Here is a 16877-nt window from a genome sequence, read left to right on the forward strand (position 1 = left end):
TGAAGCTGTACGATATTGCTAGTCTCAATGAGGATGGAGAATTCAGTTTGATTGTTGACCCATCGAATATTACAGTTTCACGAGAAACAGGTGTGGTAAAACTTGGTAGCTCTCTAAACTAATAAGAATAATTTCTACATTGACCAGTGAGGTTCAAACTCTCACTGCTCATAAGTTTTTCACATTGCATTACGCATAATGTTATTAAGCAGAGTTTATGCTGAGGAAAACAAAAATGTGAGGGAGAATGAGAATCCTGGTGAAAAGTGAGGAGTCAAATGTCCCCATTGGCACCAAAACTGTGCGCATAATTGTTCTGCTGAGCAGATCAGGCAGCACTTGAGGAAAAATAAACAGTTAGTGTTTCAGGCCAGTCCTGACCCTCAGGATGAAAGGATAGACAGGGTGAAATGAATCTTGCTGATAAAGCGAGACCAGTTGCAGATGTCAGGTGAGTAATGAACAAAAGTTATGAGGTGAGGGTAGTTAGAAAATGAGGGTGAAAACTTAAACATGCAGGCAGTTGATTTTTAATTTAATTTTTCATATGTTGCAAAATCATACAATGAATCTATCTTTTCCATTCTGATGCAGCTATGTCTATGTCTGAAGAAGATCTGGGATTCACTGGTCGCCGATTTAACTCGAAGATGCAAGTGTACTCTGGATCAAAGACAGCCTATCTCCCAAAGATGATGTCATTATTTGAACAGTGCATTCGAGTTCTTCAAAATAATGTGGACTGTAAGTCGTAAATCATTGCCTGAGATGTGTACATGTTGAAGTATGGAAAATACAGAAGGACTGTGTAGTTTATTTCTGATTAGATCACAGTTCCATGCTGATATCCTTTACTATTGGACACTCCTCTTTTTCTTATAAAAAATAGATTTAAACATTACTCATCTGGACCAAGCATCAAATACTGCATATTTATAGTTCACAATAAACATTAAATGGTAATATGAGGGTTTTTATGCGAGTGGTGTTTCTTCTCCTACCTCTCCTGGAGAATTTAACTCTTTGCTTTATTATGGTTCCTCAGACCTAGGGATCTCCAGTTCCTCACCCAAATGAATATTGTTAATTTGTAGAGACATGAGACAAGGACTCGAGGAAGTTGAGGGAGAAGTTGAGCAGGCTAGGACTTTATTCCTTGGAGCACAGGAGGATGAAGGGTGATCTTATGGAAGTGTATAAGATCATGAGAGGAATAGATGGGGTAAATGCACAGAGTCTTTTATCCACAGTAGCGGAATCAAGAACCAGAGGACATAGAGGGGAAAGACAATAGGAATCAGAAGGGCAATTTTTTTACACAAAGGGTGGTAAGTATATGGAACGAGCTGCCAGAGCAGGTAGTTGAGGCAGGTACTATCACAATGTTTAAGAAACATTTGGACAAGTACATGGATACAATAGGTTTGGAGAGATATGGGCCAAATGCAGGCAGGAGGGTCTATTGTAGATGGAGCATGTTGGTTGGCATGGGCAAGTTGGGCCAAATGGCCTCTTTCCATTCTATGACTGCACATGCTGGAATCTTGAGCAAGAATCAAACTGCCGGAGGACCTCAGCCAGACGGGCAGCATCCATGAAGGGAAATGGGCAGATGACATTTGAGGGCAGGACCTGAAATATTTACCCTAAATATTAGTAGTCGGTTGACAAATATCGATATAACGGAGACTATGGGTGATGGTCAGCAGCTATGTATCATAACGAATAATGTTTTTTGAATTCCAGCCTCTGATGAAGCCCTTTCCCTACATCCCCTAAGTGTCATGGAGCTGTACAGCACGGAAACAGGTCCTTCAGCCTAACTTGTCAATACTGACTAAGTTGCCATATTGGGCCTGCCCCATTTTCCTGCATTTGGTCCATAGTTGTGTGAACCTTTCCTAGCCATATATCTGTCCAAATGTATTAAAAAAATTATAATTGTGTCTGCTTGTGCAGCTCATTCTAGATGTGGACTACCTGTCTGGAAAAAGTTGCCCCTGAATAAATATCTCCCATCTCACCAATGTGTTAGGATGTGGCTTCGTGGAGTCGATTATTTACATTTTCCTGAGTTAGCTAGCTAGCACACTGTTTGTACACTTTATTGGCGAGGGGATGGAGTAATAAAAAAATATACTACTTGCTTCCATTGGTACAAACCTGCAAAGGATGCATATTAAAAATTAACTGTACAAATACTCCACAGGGTGGTGAAATTCATTGCTAAAGACGGCTGTGGAGGCCAAGTCGTTGGGTACTTTTAATGCAGAGATTGACAGGTACCTGATAAGTAAGTGTGTCGAAGGTTAAGGGGAGAAGGCAGGAGAATGGGTTGAGAGGGAAAAATAGATCAACCATGATCTAACTGCGGAGCAGACTCAGTGAGCCGAATGTCCTAATTCTGCTCATATGTCTTAAGGTCAAATAGAGGCAAAATGTAAAATAACGGAATCTACTGACTTTCAGTTTACAAAAACATTGAGGAATATGCAATATTGGCACTTTAGTACCGCTAAATATTTTCATTCCTACATTTTCTTTGAATTTTATATCAGTTGCATGACCAAATTTGTTTTAACTCCTTCAAAGTTGTTTATTAATCGTTAAATTATGACAATTACCATGCTGGGCAATACATCTGCCAGCTATTCAATGCATACTGTCTTACTAAATGGAATAGCTAAACTAGTATTTAGAGTTCCACTTGTCCTTTCTCTTTATTCACCAACTAAAGTGCAAAGTCCGGCTCACTTTTCTCTCTGTTTATTTTTTTTGTGTGTCATCAGAGGAAACCAGCAATTAATCATTCATGAGACAAATGGAGATATAACTGAAATTCTACAGGCACATCTAAAACTGAGGGACTGTCTTTCTCCAGGCCTCGACTGTTTTTTTGAATACTTCATTTCCTCTATATGAGTTCTATATAGATTAATTTCCATGGTAATGATGATCGTCAAATATACTTGAGTGTTAATGCTCTCACGTGATTCTACACTGGATATTTGCAGCATCAGGGAAACAAATTAATGCTGCTTTGCAAGATGTCATGATTTGTACCATTAGCAATTTTATATCTGGAAAATCCCTATGTGCATCTCCTCATGAGAAGGAGTTGCTTCAGAAAATAGGGTTTAAGAAGGAACTACAGATGCTGGAAAATCGAAGGTAGACAAAAGGGCTGGAGAAACTCAGCGGGTGCAGCAGTATGTATGGAGCGAAGGAAATAGGCAATGTTTCAGGCTGAAAAGGGGTTTTCGGCCCGAAACGTTATCTATTTCCTTCGCTCCATAGATGCTGCTGCACCCGCTGAGTTGCTTCAGAAAATATTTGTACATCTTACATTGTTTTACGTGATAATTACTGTTTTCTTTCAGCTATTCACGAAGTTGGAGGAGTGCCATTTGAAATCTTGGAGCCGGTGCTGGAGCGGTGCACCCCTGATCAGCTCTATCGTATTGAGAACTGCAATCCAGTAAGCCCTTATTCTCAGTTAGCAGGAATTTCTCAATAACACTACCTTTTTAATGTTTCTCCAATCGATAAACAACATTACTACCGACTTGGCCATAGAAATAACAAGTTATCTTTCTCATCACAGTCGTAACATTACACAGTTAACCAAAGGAAGTTCTGGGGACTTGATTAATTCAAATGTAAACAATACATCACCAGGTAGAAATCATTGATTTTTCAGGATAAAGCCAGCCTCTCAAAACCTTGTTTTAATTTTGCAATTTGAAAGGTGACTAAAAAAGAAAACTGATTATTAAGAAAAGGGGCTAGAGGAACATTACATAATTGTTGAGAGATGCGGAAATGTAACCGTTAATAGTTGCGGAGAAACCATTTATTGCGTGGCTGGTCAAGATCGGAAATCCACTGCGAGTAATTGTCGCAATCTCATAGTCTTTGGCCATTATTGGCAATGTTCTCTTTGACCTGAAAGAATTATTTTGTGATTTTTAACATTCAATGAAGATATTTGAATCGTAGTTACTGGTGTAATGTAAAGAATGTGACATCCAGTTTATCTACAGAAAAATTATGTAAAAACGTATCTGACAAATGACCAAATAATCTTTTTCAGGAATGGAATTCTTAATATTTAAGAGGTGAACCCTTTTTAAATGAACTGCCTTGCTCTTTCTCAATTGGCTATTTCTAACAATCTGCTGATACATTTAATGTGAGTTATGGCTTCAGTCATTAATATTTAATGATATGTCCATAAATCTAGGGAATTTGAGAACATTTAAAATCAATGTAACAATAATCTCAAAAAGCTCTGCTTTTCCATCAGGTCCTACATGTCAAAATGTAGCTCCAACAGTTTGCTGAGTACCTTTTCACTGTATTAATGTAATTGTCCCGAGTTCCTCCCTTCTGAATCCTGATTTGCAGTTACTTCTGGTGTGTAACCTGTTGAACTATATTTAACTAAACACATTTCTCAAGCTGCAGCCTAATCAGAGGGCTATATATTTGTGCTATAATTATCACTCTGCTCCGTTGCAGCTGTAGTTCAACAGTAGAATCCTGCCTTGATGGAGTTCCCCCAACATTAAGTTGACAAATTCACTTATCTGAATTTTACCTGGTACAAAATCAGGGAAAGCCCACATTTTCATTTGAGATTTTGAGCAGAAAAATGGGAACTGATTTAACAAAAATATATTAGCTTTGGAGTGTGTTTTTCATTAACTTTATGTAAATTACAGCAATTTATACATTTTGTGTCTATGAATATCAGATAATTAATATCATAAGCAAAAATAATGCAAATAATTTAAGTTTTATTCTACAGATCAATTATAGATTCTCATTATTACTATTACTGCCTTGGCATCAAGCCAAAATAATAGGTTTCATATCCAAATGGTTGGTTGTGTAACACTTCAATCAATGTTATGCCCGTCTCACTTATGAAACCTGAACGGAAACCTCTGGAGACTTTGCGCCCCACCCAAGGTTTCCGTGCGGTTTCCGGAGGTATTTGTCAGTCTCCCTAATGGTCGAAAGTGGTTTCCGCTTCTTCTATGTTCCGGCGATTATTTCAAAAAATTCAAAACTAGCCGCGACTGTAAATAGCTTGGCAACAAATCTCCGCTTTTTTAGTCGAAGCCGGTTGCGATGCTAGTTGAAGGTGGTTGCCGGAGGTTGTAGGTAGTGGAAGGTAAGACCTCCCTGGTGGAATAAAACTGGGTGGGGAAAAAAAGGTCCGGGAACCGCACGGAAACCTTGGGTGGGGCGCAAAGTCTCCAGAGGTTTCCGTTCAGGTTTCCTAAGTGGGACAGGGGCATAAGTGGGACAGGGGCATTAGGAGTGCATCTGACACGTGAAGAGTTCAGCTTGAAAGATGCTTAGTGACCCAAACCCTTTGTGGAAACCCAGTGATTTAAAGAGTTATGTAAATTCTGATAAGAGGGGTGTAAAAGGAGGCTATTATATAAACCTAACCACTGATATAACCTTCTCAAATAAACATGGAGCTGCTGCCATTTACTGTGCCTTGGTTGCTGAACTTCTGCAGTGTAGGTGATTGCTCAATGCATGACAACATAGTTGGTGTTGCTACATGTTTCACAACTATATCATGACAGGCATGCAGATGTGAGAGATGAAATTACTGTTTTCAGAAGAGCTGCCAAAATGTTAGATAGTCTGAAGGTGGCCTTCAAATGTTGCCGTCAGATGTACCTGAGGAGCAGAGTCAGACTATGTTAGGAAATATAGTAGTTGTGTAAAACATATTTAAACCCTTTTTTGTCAGTTTTATTTTTACTGATTTGTCAGTTCTCAGCTGCCCCATAAGCATTTGTGCTGTTTGTTGACTAATTTATAGTACTTCTGTGCCATCTATGTCAAGTTTCCTTTTTTCACCAGTGCTTTAGACAACTATAAATACATTAAAGGGTGAGGTGGAGATTTGTTGCCAAGCTACTTTCCCTTCCTCTGCACCTAAATAGACTAATTTGCATGGAAAGACTTCCTTTTCATCTCAAAGGCATCAAATCTTGTCAAGCACAGTTCTATCATTATCCTTCATTCTCCAACACATTATTCAAGTGAACAAGGAGAGCAGAACATTTGGGCAGGGGAAAGCCATCCAACTTGATCTTCAATTATCAGTACTCCCAAAACAATGAATGCTAATAAATAGGTAATTGGTTTGTCTATTTTCTTAATTACAGTGACTTGCAAAAGTATTCATACCCCTTGAACTTTTCCACATTTTGTCACGTTACAACCACAAACGTAAATGTATTTTATTGGGATTTTATGTGATAGACCAACACAAAGTGGCGCATAATTATGAAGTGGAAGGAAAATGATACATGGTTTTCAAATTTTTTTTACAAATAAAAAACTGAAAAGTGTGGCGTGCAAAAGTATTCAGCCCCCCTGAGTCAATACTTTGTAGAACCACCTTTCGCTGCAATTACAGCTGCAAGTCTTTTGGGGTATGTCTCTACCAGCTTTGCACATCTAGAGACTGAAATTTTTGCTCATTCTTCTTTGCAAAATAGCTCGAGCTCAGTCAGATTGGATGGAGAGCGTCTGTGAACAGCAATTTTCAAATCTTGCCAGAGATTCTCAATTGGATTTAGGTCTGGACTTTGACTGGGCCATTCTAACACATGAATATGCTTTGATCTAAATCATTCCATTGTAGCTCTGGCTGTATGTTTAGGGTCGTTGTCCTGCTAGAAGGTGAACCTCCGCCCCAGTCTCAAGTCTTTTGCAGACTCTAACAGGTTTTCTTCCAAGATTGCCCTGTATTTGGCTCCATCCATCTTCCCATCAACTCTGACCAGCTTCCCTATCCCTGCTGAAGAAAAGCATCCCCACAGCATGATGCTGCCACCACCATGTTTCACAGTGGGGATGGTGTGTTCTGGGTAATGTGCAGTGTTAGTTTTCCGCCACACATAGCGTTTTGCATTTAGGCCAAAAACTTCAATTTTGGTCTCATCTGACCAGAGCACCTTCCTCCACATGTTTGCTGTGTCCCCCACATGGCTTGTGGCAAACTGCAAACGGGACTTCTTATGGCTTTTTTTCAACAATGGCTTTCTTCTTGCCACTCTTCCATAAAGGCCCGATTTGTGGAGTGCACGACTAATAGTTGTCCTGTGGACAGATTCTCCCACCTGAGCTGTGGATCTCTGCAACTCCTCCAGAGTTACCATGGGCCTCTTGGCTGCTTCTCTGATCAATGCTCTCCTTGCCCTGCCTGTCAGTTTAGGTGGACGGCCATGTCTTGGTAGGTTTGCAGTTGTGCCATACTCTTTCCATTTTCGAATGATGGATTGAACAGTGCTCCGTGAGATGTTCAAAGCTTGGGATATTTTTTTATAACCTAACCCTGCTTTAAACTTCTCCAAAACTTTATCCCTGACCTGTCTGGTGTGTTCCTTGGGCTTCATGATGCTGTTTGTTCACTAATGTTCTCTAACAAACCTCTGAGGCCTTCACAGAACAGCTGTATTTATACTGAGATTAGATTACACACAAGTGGACTCTATTTACTAATTAGGTGACTTTTGAAGGCAATTGGTTGCACTGGATTTTATTTAGGGGTATCAGAGTAAAGGGGGCTGAATACTTTTGCACGCCACACTTTTCAGTTTTTTATTTGTAAAAAAATTTGAAAACAATGTATCATTTTCCTTCCACTTCACAATTATGCACCTCTTTGTGTTGGTCCATCACATAAAATCCCAATAAAATACATTTACGTTTGTGGTTGTAACGTGACAAAATGTGGAAAAGTTCAAGGGGTATGAATACATTTGCAAGCCACTGTATTTTTCTGCTGAGATCAGCTGATGTAGATTGGGAATTGATCTTTCCTGGTGTATGAGACAGAGTTGTTGGGAAAGTACATATTTACTATTTCATTGCACTTCACTCTGAGTGCGGGCTACAATAAACAAAATAGCTAAATTCAACATTGAGATTCACAAGATTTTGCATATAGTAATAACCTTAATATTTTTGTTCATAGAAAGTTTAAGGAAATCAACTTGTATATGCGAGAGGTTGTTGGATTTGACATTTAATTGTGTCGTCTAATTTTTTACATAGTAATACAATATTTTTAACCTAGTAAAAAATGCATAGACTTTGCCAGAGTCTACCTCAAAGATTATCTTCGTTTTAAAGGCTTTTGGCTTCATAAACATCCTTTTGTTTATGAGTCTATTTTGAGGATTAGTTCCTCAGTTTATAACATCCCATTAACATGTGGATGCATACTGCTTTTCCTTGCAGTTGTCCTTTTTGGGCAAGTAACAAATTGAAATAAAGAATTGAACGTGTTCTGGATTGATAATCGTACTGTTAAGCAGATTCTCAATTGCTTTATGTAGAAGATGTGAATTAAACAATCCAAACCATAACTGATTTTTTTTTTTTTGCTGAAGTATCCTTTTTGTTGTGAGGTGTATGAAGTAGGAGATGGGAGCAAAATGAACTGCAGTAAGGAATTCAGCACTAATATAGCAGACAAACAAGGATTGTGAAATGATGACTAGTGCGGCAAAATGGGCAATAATGGATGGGCAACCTGTTTGCACATGTCTAGTTTTCTTAATTACAGTAAGTAATATGTGAATATCAGCAAGTCTATGTCGCAAGCAGCTACAACAATAATACGATTTGGGGAAACACTTAAGTTATAAATGTATCAGGTAAACCCATGGCACTACGCAAGTTTTTAGATGAATAAATACCCAAAAAAAAAGTTTGTCTGAGTGTTCCAAATCCAAGAATGGGTACTCTATGGTAACATTGGATGTAATATGCTTGAATTGATTAACCTCAAAACTTATAATTAAATTTTAGTTTTCTTCTAACAGTATTTTCTTGACCAGAGGTACTGAAACTTGTATCCTTGACAATACATATTCAAGATAAAGCAGAGGACTGTGGCTGCAACTTCTGGGCACGTATAATGTTAAAATATAGAAGCATGTGCAGTGACAACTGGGTCCTTGGACTTTGTTGCAGTATTTGTAAGCCTGTGTCCTGCCATTGTAATTGGTCAAATTTAGCCTGCCAACCATTTGGGTGCTCCTGTTCTGCACTTTTCCCAAAGGACTTGTTCCTTATGCTCTTTGATGCATACTAAACGGAATTATTCAATGTCCATTTTTATTTTGCTACCACATAGATGTTTGTTGAAGAAACCGATCATCTGTGGTTGCGACACGGTAAGAGAGACTTTAAAAATCAGGACAGAGAAGAGTATGAGTCGTGGCGTGAAATGTACCTACGTCTTCATGATGAACGAGAGCAGAGGCTGCGAGCTATAACTCAAAGTATTAGTTCGGCTCATGCCAGCAAACCTAAGGGTAAAGAGCTTTTCTTCATACATGCATTGTAATTGGCCAGTCAGATCAGTGTATCTTTTTTTTTTGTTGCACTATAATGAACAACGATTTCTTGTGTAAGCTGTTTTTAAATTTTAATGTAGAGCTTCAGTTAAACTGTATTTAATGCATCTCATTGAATTATGCAAGATTTGACCTTTATAATTTACTGTATTATTTTGATCTGGAATGCACTGCTTGAAAAAGAATGATGGAAATTCAGTTCAATAGTAACTTTCGAACAGTCCCGATATGTAACAATTATATAACATTTTCAGAGAGCTAGTAATGAAGTGGACTGAATGGCCTCCTGTTCAATTATGATTCTATTATTTCATGTGATTTAAAACAAAAAATTCTGTTACTTTATTCTGAAGGTAAGAAATTAATACTTTTTATAATTTTAGTGCTAACCTGCATCTCAGCAACTATTAGCTTAGGGCTTGGCATGGGCAAGGAAAGTTATACTTATTTATGGAACATTGGCATTGCTAGGAAGGCCAGCATTTCTTTTCCATCCCTGGTAATCCTAAAGAATGCAATACTGAGCCAAGAGAGTCAAGAGTGTTTTATTGTCATATTTCCCAGTTCGAACAATGAAATTCTTACTTGCTGCAGCACAACAGAATATGTAAACATAGTACACTGTAAACAATATGATAAACGAGAGAGAAAAAAAAGTTCAGTGTGTATATATTCATATCTCACAAGTACACACACACACATACACACATATATATGTACATGTATATATGTGTGTGTGTGTGTATATATATATATATATATATATATACACACACACACACACACACACACACACACTCAAAAAACAAACAATAGTCGTATAATAATAATAATAATAATAGTCTATTGAAGTTCAGAGCTTATTTGAGGTTGTGGTGTTTAATAGCCTGATGGCTGTAGAGAAGAAGTTGAACCTGGACGTTACAGTTTTCAGGCTCCTGTACCTTCTTCCCAATGGCAGTGGTGAAATGAGTGTGAGGCCAGGATGGTGTGGGTCTCTGATGATGCTGGCTGCCTTTTTCAGGCAGCGACTCCGATAAATTCCTTTGATTGTGGAGAAGTCAGAGCCGGTGATGGAGTGGGCAGCGTTCACAACTTTTTGCAGTCTTTTCCGCTTCTGGACGTTCAAGTTGCCGAATCAGGTCATGACGCAACCAATCAATATGCTCTCTACTGTCCACCTGTAGAAGTTCAAGAGAACTTCTTTGACATACTGAATCGGTATGTTTCGCCACGTTTCTCAAGGGAAGTGGTAGCTTGTGGGACGCTTACAAAATTGTAAGCAATAAACACAAGATCGCGGTGGAGGGACTTTTTCGGCATGATTTAACTGACGATCCTGACTGCAGCAGATTCTTCTTCTTCAAAACAATTGATGATTTATTTTATCTTTTCAAAATTTGCAGCATAGTAGAGTACAGTAGAGAGCCATGTACCCCACCTAGTCAAAACGGGCTGAGGAGGTAGCGGGTGCCATTTCCTTGAACAACTGCCCACGTGACGGTACTTTGAGGAAGATTTTCTTGACATTGGAAACTAGCTACATAGGTGCTTGGCAATTCTATGAAGTCCTTGAGCTAAGCATGACAAATGCAGCATTTTGGGGAATAAAACTTTAAGTCACAAACAGAATACATTCTCGTGTTTTATACCTTCTGGCCAAAGTACAGCAAGTGAAGATGTAAACAACTGAACAATAGTTGAGCTGTTTGACTTCCCCAATACTTCCGATGTCAACAAATACTCCTTTGATGGTTGACCTGCCTCCAGTGTACAGATGACCACATTGGCAACATATCTCCCCACAGCATCGGTTGTCTCGCCTATTGGGATCCACATTTTGTTGCATGCAACTTCATCTCTAATTTTCTGCACAACAATGTTGAAGTTGCTGTCAACATAATTTTTCCATAATGATGACTCGCTTGGTATATGTTCCTCTGTGTATTTCTCTAAAAAACCTCTGAGAGATTTGTTTTCAAATTTCCACAGTGGAATTCCAGCATCAATGAATGCCTTGCAAAAATCAATCGAAAACTCAGATTTGCGACTGGAGGCAGCAGTAAATGTAGTGAGGAGACATGCTTGGGTATTTTGCTTGGGTAGTCTGCACCCCAGCGGTATCAACATTGACTTCTCTAATTTTAGATAGCCCTTGTCTTCTCCCTCCTCCCCTCCCCTTTCCAGCTATCCTTCTAGTCCTACTGTCTCCGCCTCTTCCTTTCTTTCTTTCTCTCTCTCCCCCCCCCCCCCCCCACATCAATCTGAAGAAGAGTCTCGACCCTAAACGTCGCCTATTCCTTCTCTCCATAGATGCTGCCTCACCCGCTCTTTCTCCAGCATTTTTTGTCTACCTTCGATCTTACCAGCATCTGCAGTTCTTTCTTAAATAGGTCTTGGAGAAAACTGAACCAGCGGGCAGCGGCACAAACGAATGAATGACCCACGATGGCGCCCCCAGTTTTGCCCAGTGGTGGAAGTTTTCTTGTAAGATATACTATGTTAACACATTAATAATAACATTAATATTAACGTGTTAACATAGAAAACGTCATTGTAATCATGGTCCAACTAGAGAAAATAGCACAACTTTATAGCAAAATGGCAAAAAAAAAGGCTGATTTAGGCACTCGATCGTGAAAAAGGCATTATCCTGGTGAAATCATCAAAAAAGGCATAAAAAGGCACATGGCATTTATGGCAAAATCCTGGCTCTAGTCATGAGTATAGAATGAGTAGAGCAGGGGGCTGAGCACACAGCCTTGAGGTGCTCCTGTACTGATTGTTAATGAAGAAGAAATAATTCTGCCAATTCGAACAGACTGTGGTCTGTGGATGAGGAAGTCGAGGATCCAATTGCAGAGGGATGCGCAGAGACCCAGTTCCGTGGTAACCAGCTTTTTTTTTGTAATCAAAAATATTTATTCAGATATTAAAATAATATGTACAGTAAAAAACAAAATAGAACCCATCACCATAATATACGGCAAACGATAAACTATTATACAACTATCTTGCACTCCTTGTCAAGGATGCATTCAAACTCCCGCGGTGCTCAGCGGTCCCGGAAATCCCCTAGGGCGCTCGTGGACAGCGCGTAATCCCTCTCTAACACCACCCGGACGCGGACGTAACCCCGGAAAAGGGGCAGGAAGCCGGCTCGGGCAGTAGTAACCAGCTTAAAACAAAATAAATTATTATCAAAAAAAAATTATTCAATTATTTAAAATAATATTTACAATAAAACAAAACAGAACCCACCACCATAATACAAGATAAACAAATATACTAAATAAACTACTACACAACTATGTTACAATCCTTGTCAAGGATGCATCCAACCTCCCGCGGTGTCCAGCGGTCCCGGAAATCCACTAGGGTGCCCGTGGACAGCGCGTAGTCCCTCTCTCACACCATCCGGGCACGGATGTAACCCCGGAAAAGGGGCAGGCAGCCGGCTCGGGCAGTGGTAAACAGCTTGGAGGGGATGATGGGATTGAACACCAAGCTGCACTCTATAAACAACAGCCTGACGTAAGTGTTTTTATTGTCCAAGTGGTCCAGAGCGGAGTGGAGAGCCAGTGAGATCGCATCCTTCGTTGACCTGGTGTGACGGTAGGCAAACTGTAGCGAGTCGAGGTTCTTGTTGAGCTAGGAGTTGATATGCCCGTAACCAACCTCTGAAAGCACTTCATCACCACAGACATTAGTGCCACTGATCGATAGTCATTGAGGCACATCACCTCACACTTCTTGGGCACCGGTATTATTGATGCCCTCTTAAAGTAGGAGGGAACCTCAGACCTCAGTACTGAGAGGTTGAAAATGTCTGCAAAAACCCCAGCCAGTTGGTCTGCATAGGTTTTGAGAACTCCATCAAGTCCAGGTGCTTTCCAAGGGTTCACCCCCCCCTGAAGGATCTTCTGGCATCGGCCTCTGTGTCTGTGAGTGTAATACCATCAGGGTGTATGGGGGCTCGGGAAGGCACATCAGTGTTCTTCCTATCAAAGGGCGCGTAGAACGCATTGAGCTCATCGGAGTGTCGCTTCTCTGTTGTTTGAGCTGCCTCCTGGTTTTGCCTTGTAGGAGGTGATGGCATTCAAACCCTGCCACAGTTGCCGAACATCCACCTCATCCTCCATCTTTGAGCGGGTCCCTTTTGGCCCTTTTGATGGCCTTGTCAAGGTCGTATCTGGACTTCTCATAGACCTCTGCGTCACCAGACCTGAATGCCCGGGATCTGGTCTTCCGAAGAATGCAGATCTCCTGGTTCCTCCAAGGCTTCTGGTTAGGAAACACTCGGAAGGTTTTTGTATGTACACAGTCCTCCACAGATTTCCTTATGAAGTCTGTAACGACTGTCGCATATTCATTCAGGTCCGTTGTCGATTCCTTGAACATTGACCAGTCTACAGACTCCAAGCAGTCCTTTAATTGTTCCTCTGCCTCCCCAGACCAGCTCTGTGCAGTCTCACCTCTGGGGGTGCGCTCTTCAGTTGCTGCCTGTATGCAGGAAGAAGCAGCACCGCTGAATGGTCGGATTTTCCGAAGTGAGGGCGAGGGATAGAACGATAGGCATCCATGATGGTCGTGTAGCAGTGGTCAAGGATGTTTAATCTTCTGTTGCTGCAAGCGACATGTTTGTGGTAGTTTGGGAGTGATTTATTTCAGATTAGCTTTGTTGAAGTCCCTGGCTATGGTGGTAAACGCTTCAGGGTACGCTGTCTGATGCTTGTTGACCACGGCGAGCAGCTCCTCCAATGCTAGACAGACGTCTCCCTGGGTTGGTATGTAGACCGCGGTCAGGATGATGGAGGTGAATTCCCTAGGGAGGTAGAAGGGTTGCACTTCACCGCCAGATGTTCCAGGTGCGGAGAGCAGGAGTTAAGCCCCTGTCCCACTTACCTGTCCTTGGCACGCTAATTACGCGACCTCGTGGTCGCGTTGAGGCGCGACGGTCCCGCGCGACTTCATGCGTCCGCACAGCCGTCATTTGAAGATGGACACAAAATGCAGGAGTAACTCAACGGGACCGGCAGCATCTCTGGAGAGAAGCAACGGGTGATGTTTCGGGTCGAGACCCTTCTTCAGTCTGAAAGAAGGGTCTTGACCCGAAACGTCATCCATTCCTTCTCTCCAGAGATGCTGCCGGTCCCGCTGAGTTACTCCTGCATTTTGTGTCTATCTTCAATTTTCTTGGCCCCGCTCTGGGAGTAGAAGTGGGGGCGGATCCGGACCGCAACGGCCGTGAGCCCCAGGCCGAGCTCGGCGATCATTTGCCTGCTTCTGCTGCTGTTGGAGGTGAGACGTAGCGTCCCGCCAGGGTCTTGGGCCTGTCCCACTTTGGCCGTCAGTTACGCGACAGGCCGGTGGCGTGTGAAGATTTTGTTTCACTACAAAATTTCGGATCGCCGCGCGATACCGTGCACAACTCCATTCCCCTCCGCGCTTCTCAGTGGGACTGGCCCCGCGTGGCCACACGATGCCCATGCGTCTCAACGCGACGACGAGGTCGCGTAATTTGCGTGCCAAGGACACGTAAGTGGGACAGGGCCTTTAGACAGAACTGCCAGGTCTGAGCACCACGAATATTTGACCATGAGGCAGACAACCCTGCCTCTCCCTTTCCCATATGCCTGCGATCCAGGTTCATACGATGGATGGAGAAACCCTCAGGCTGGACAGCTGAGTCTGGAGAGCTGGGGTTGAGTCATGTCTCTGTGAAACAGAACACAGAGCATTCCCTCGGCTCCCTTTGGTAAAGCAGCCTTGACCTTAAGTCCTCCACTTTATTTTCCAGTGATTGGACATTGGCTAGTAGGATGGTCAGGAGAGGGGGTCGTAGTCCCCTGCGCTTCAGTCTGACTTGTAGTCCTGCCCAACGGCCACGTTTGCGGACACCATGGAGGCCTCCCCCGATGTTTCCAGGTACAGTACTTGCTGTTCCTGCGATCCTCCGCCAGGTCATGGATTCCCCTGCGATCGGGAATTCCCTTACAGTCGGCAGCTCCGTTGCTGCCGGTAGATCGCAATAGCGCTAATGCGTTCAAATGTATTAGCAGCTTGTCAGTTGCATCGCTGGTTTCTGCTGTTTCTTTTAGACAGGTAAGTTGAGAACTACTGTATTTGATGATTTTCTGCTGCGCTGCTGTCAATATATGTTGCCACAGACAGGCGCCATCTTGAACTATGGCAATCTATGTGATGAAACTATTACAGTACAGCTCTTGGGTAGAAAATTAAGATAGTTTGGCCTCTGATGGTAAATGGCAGTATATTTTTAAGAAATAATAGTGATGTGGTGAGAGCTTGCAGGTGACAATCTTCTGCTTTTTCTCTTTTTGTGCCTTTTGAGTAGTTGAGATTTTGAGTTTGAGCGGTCATGAATTTGTTGCAGTGCAATTTGTGGTTAGAACACCCTGCAACCATGGTGATCCAGTGATGAAGGAGGATGATATCTTAATTATGCTGGGTACTTTTTGGAATAATGGTGAATATCCTAGTTGCAGTAATTATCCAGGTTATCATTCACCTGATCCTGGGGTGGAAAGGCTTTGGAAAATGGGGAGGTGAATCTCTAGCTGCAGAATAGTAATCCCTAATTTACTCTTGTAGTTCCTTTGCTGTTTCAGTCAGGTTACTAGTCAATTATGACACCATAAGTGACAACGCTTCAATAAGTGACAGCGCTTCTGCTGGTTTGTCGGTCTGAAGAAAGGTCTTGACCCGAAAGATCACCTATTCCTTTTCTCCAAAGATGCTGCTTGACCCGCTGAGTTACTCCAGCATTTTGTATCTAACTTTTGTCATTCATGTTGCCTTGGTCCTTATGACTGGCAAAGACAATAGACCTGGTACTGTTGTCTAGGTCTGGACTACTTTATTTTCTAAATAGTTACAAATGGAAATGAACATTGTACAATTATCCCTTCTTGTGACCTCTTAAAGCTGATAGGGCATGAGCACTATCTCGATGAATGACTGCATTTTAATGGCTGAGATGATCAAGCTCTGCAACCTCTAGTATTCAAGAGGTTTCCTTTTTGATTTACTTTTGATAATCGCTTTTATAAAGACTCCTTGATGCCATCCTTGTATTCCTGGAATTCACTCTTTCGTCCATCTTTGACCCAAGAACAAGAAGTCCTGGCGAAACAGAAAATTAAGCATGAATGAGCAAGTTTAAAGTTTAGATATACAGCATGGAAACAGGCCCTTTCGGCCCATCGAGTCCATGCCGACCACTGATCAACCATATACAAGTTCTATCCTACACACTTTACAGAGGTCAATTAACCTCCAAATCTGCACGCCTTTGGAATGTGGGAGGAAACTGGTGTACCTGGAGAAAACTATATGGTCTCAGGGATAATGTACAAACACCGTACAGACAGCACCCATAGTCAGGATCGATCCAGGGTCTCTGATGCTGTGAGGCAGCAGCTCTACCACTGTGCCACTATGCCACCCCTT

General features: G+C 41.7%; 1 protein-coding gene across 3 annotated transcripts in view; it reads left to right on the forward strand.

Annotated features, from left to right (window-relative positions):
• The window catches only part of eloa (elongin A), a 64693-nt gene that overhangs the window by 41317 nt on the left and 6499 nt on the right, over nucleotides 1-16877 (forward strand). For all 3 annotated transcript variants that reach the window (XM_033045256.1, XM_033045255.1, XM_033045258.1), the window contains 3 exons: nucleotides 595-744; nucleotides 3381-3478; nucleotides 9182-9362. In XM_033045256.1, the coding sequence (XP_032901147.1) occupies nucleotides 595-744; nucleotides 3381-3478; nucleotides 9182-9362 (429 nt within the window). The remainder of the gene's footprint in view (nucleotides 1-594; nucleotides 745-3380; nucleotides 3479-9181; nucleotides 9363-16877) is intronic.

The sequence above is a fragment of the Amblyraja radiata genome, chromosome 27 (assembly GCF_010909765.2).
Source record: "Amblyraja radiata isolate CabotCenter1 chromosome 27, sAmbRad1.1.pri, whole genome shotgun sequence".
NCBI lineage: Eukaryota > Metazoa > Chordata > Chondrichthyes > Rajiformes > Rajidae > Amblyraja > Amblyraja radiata.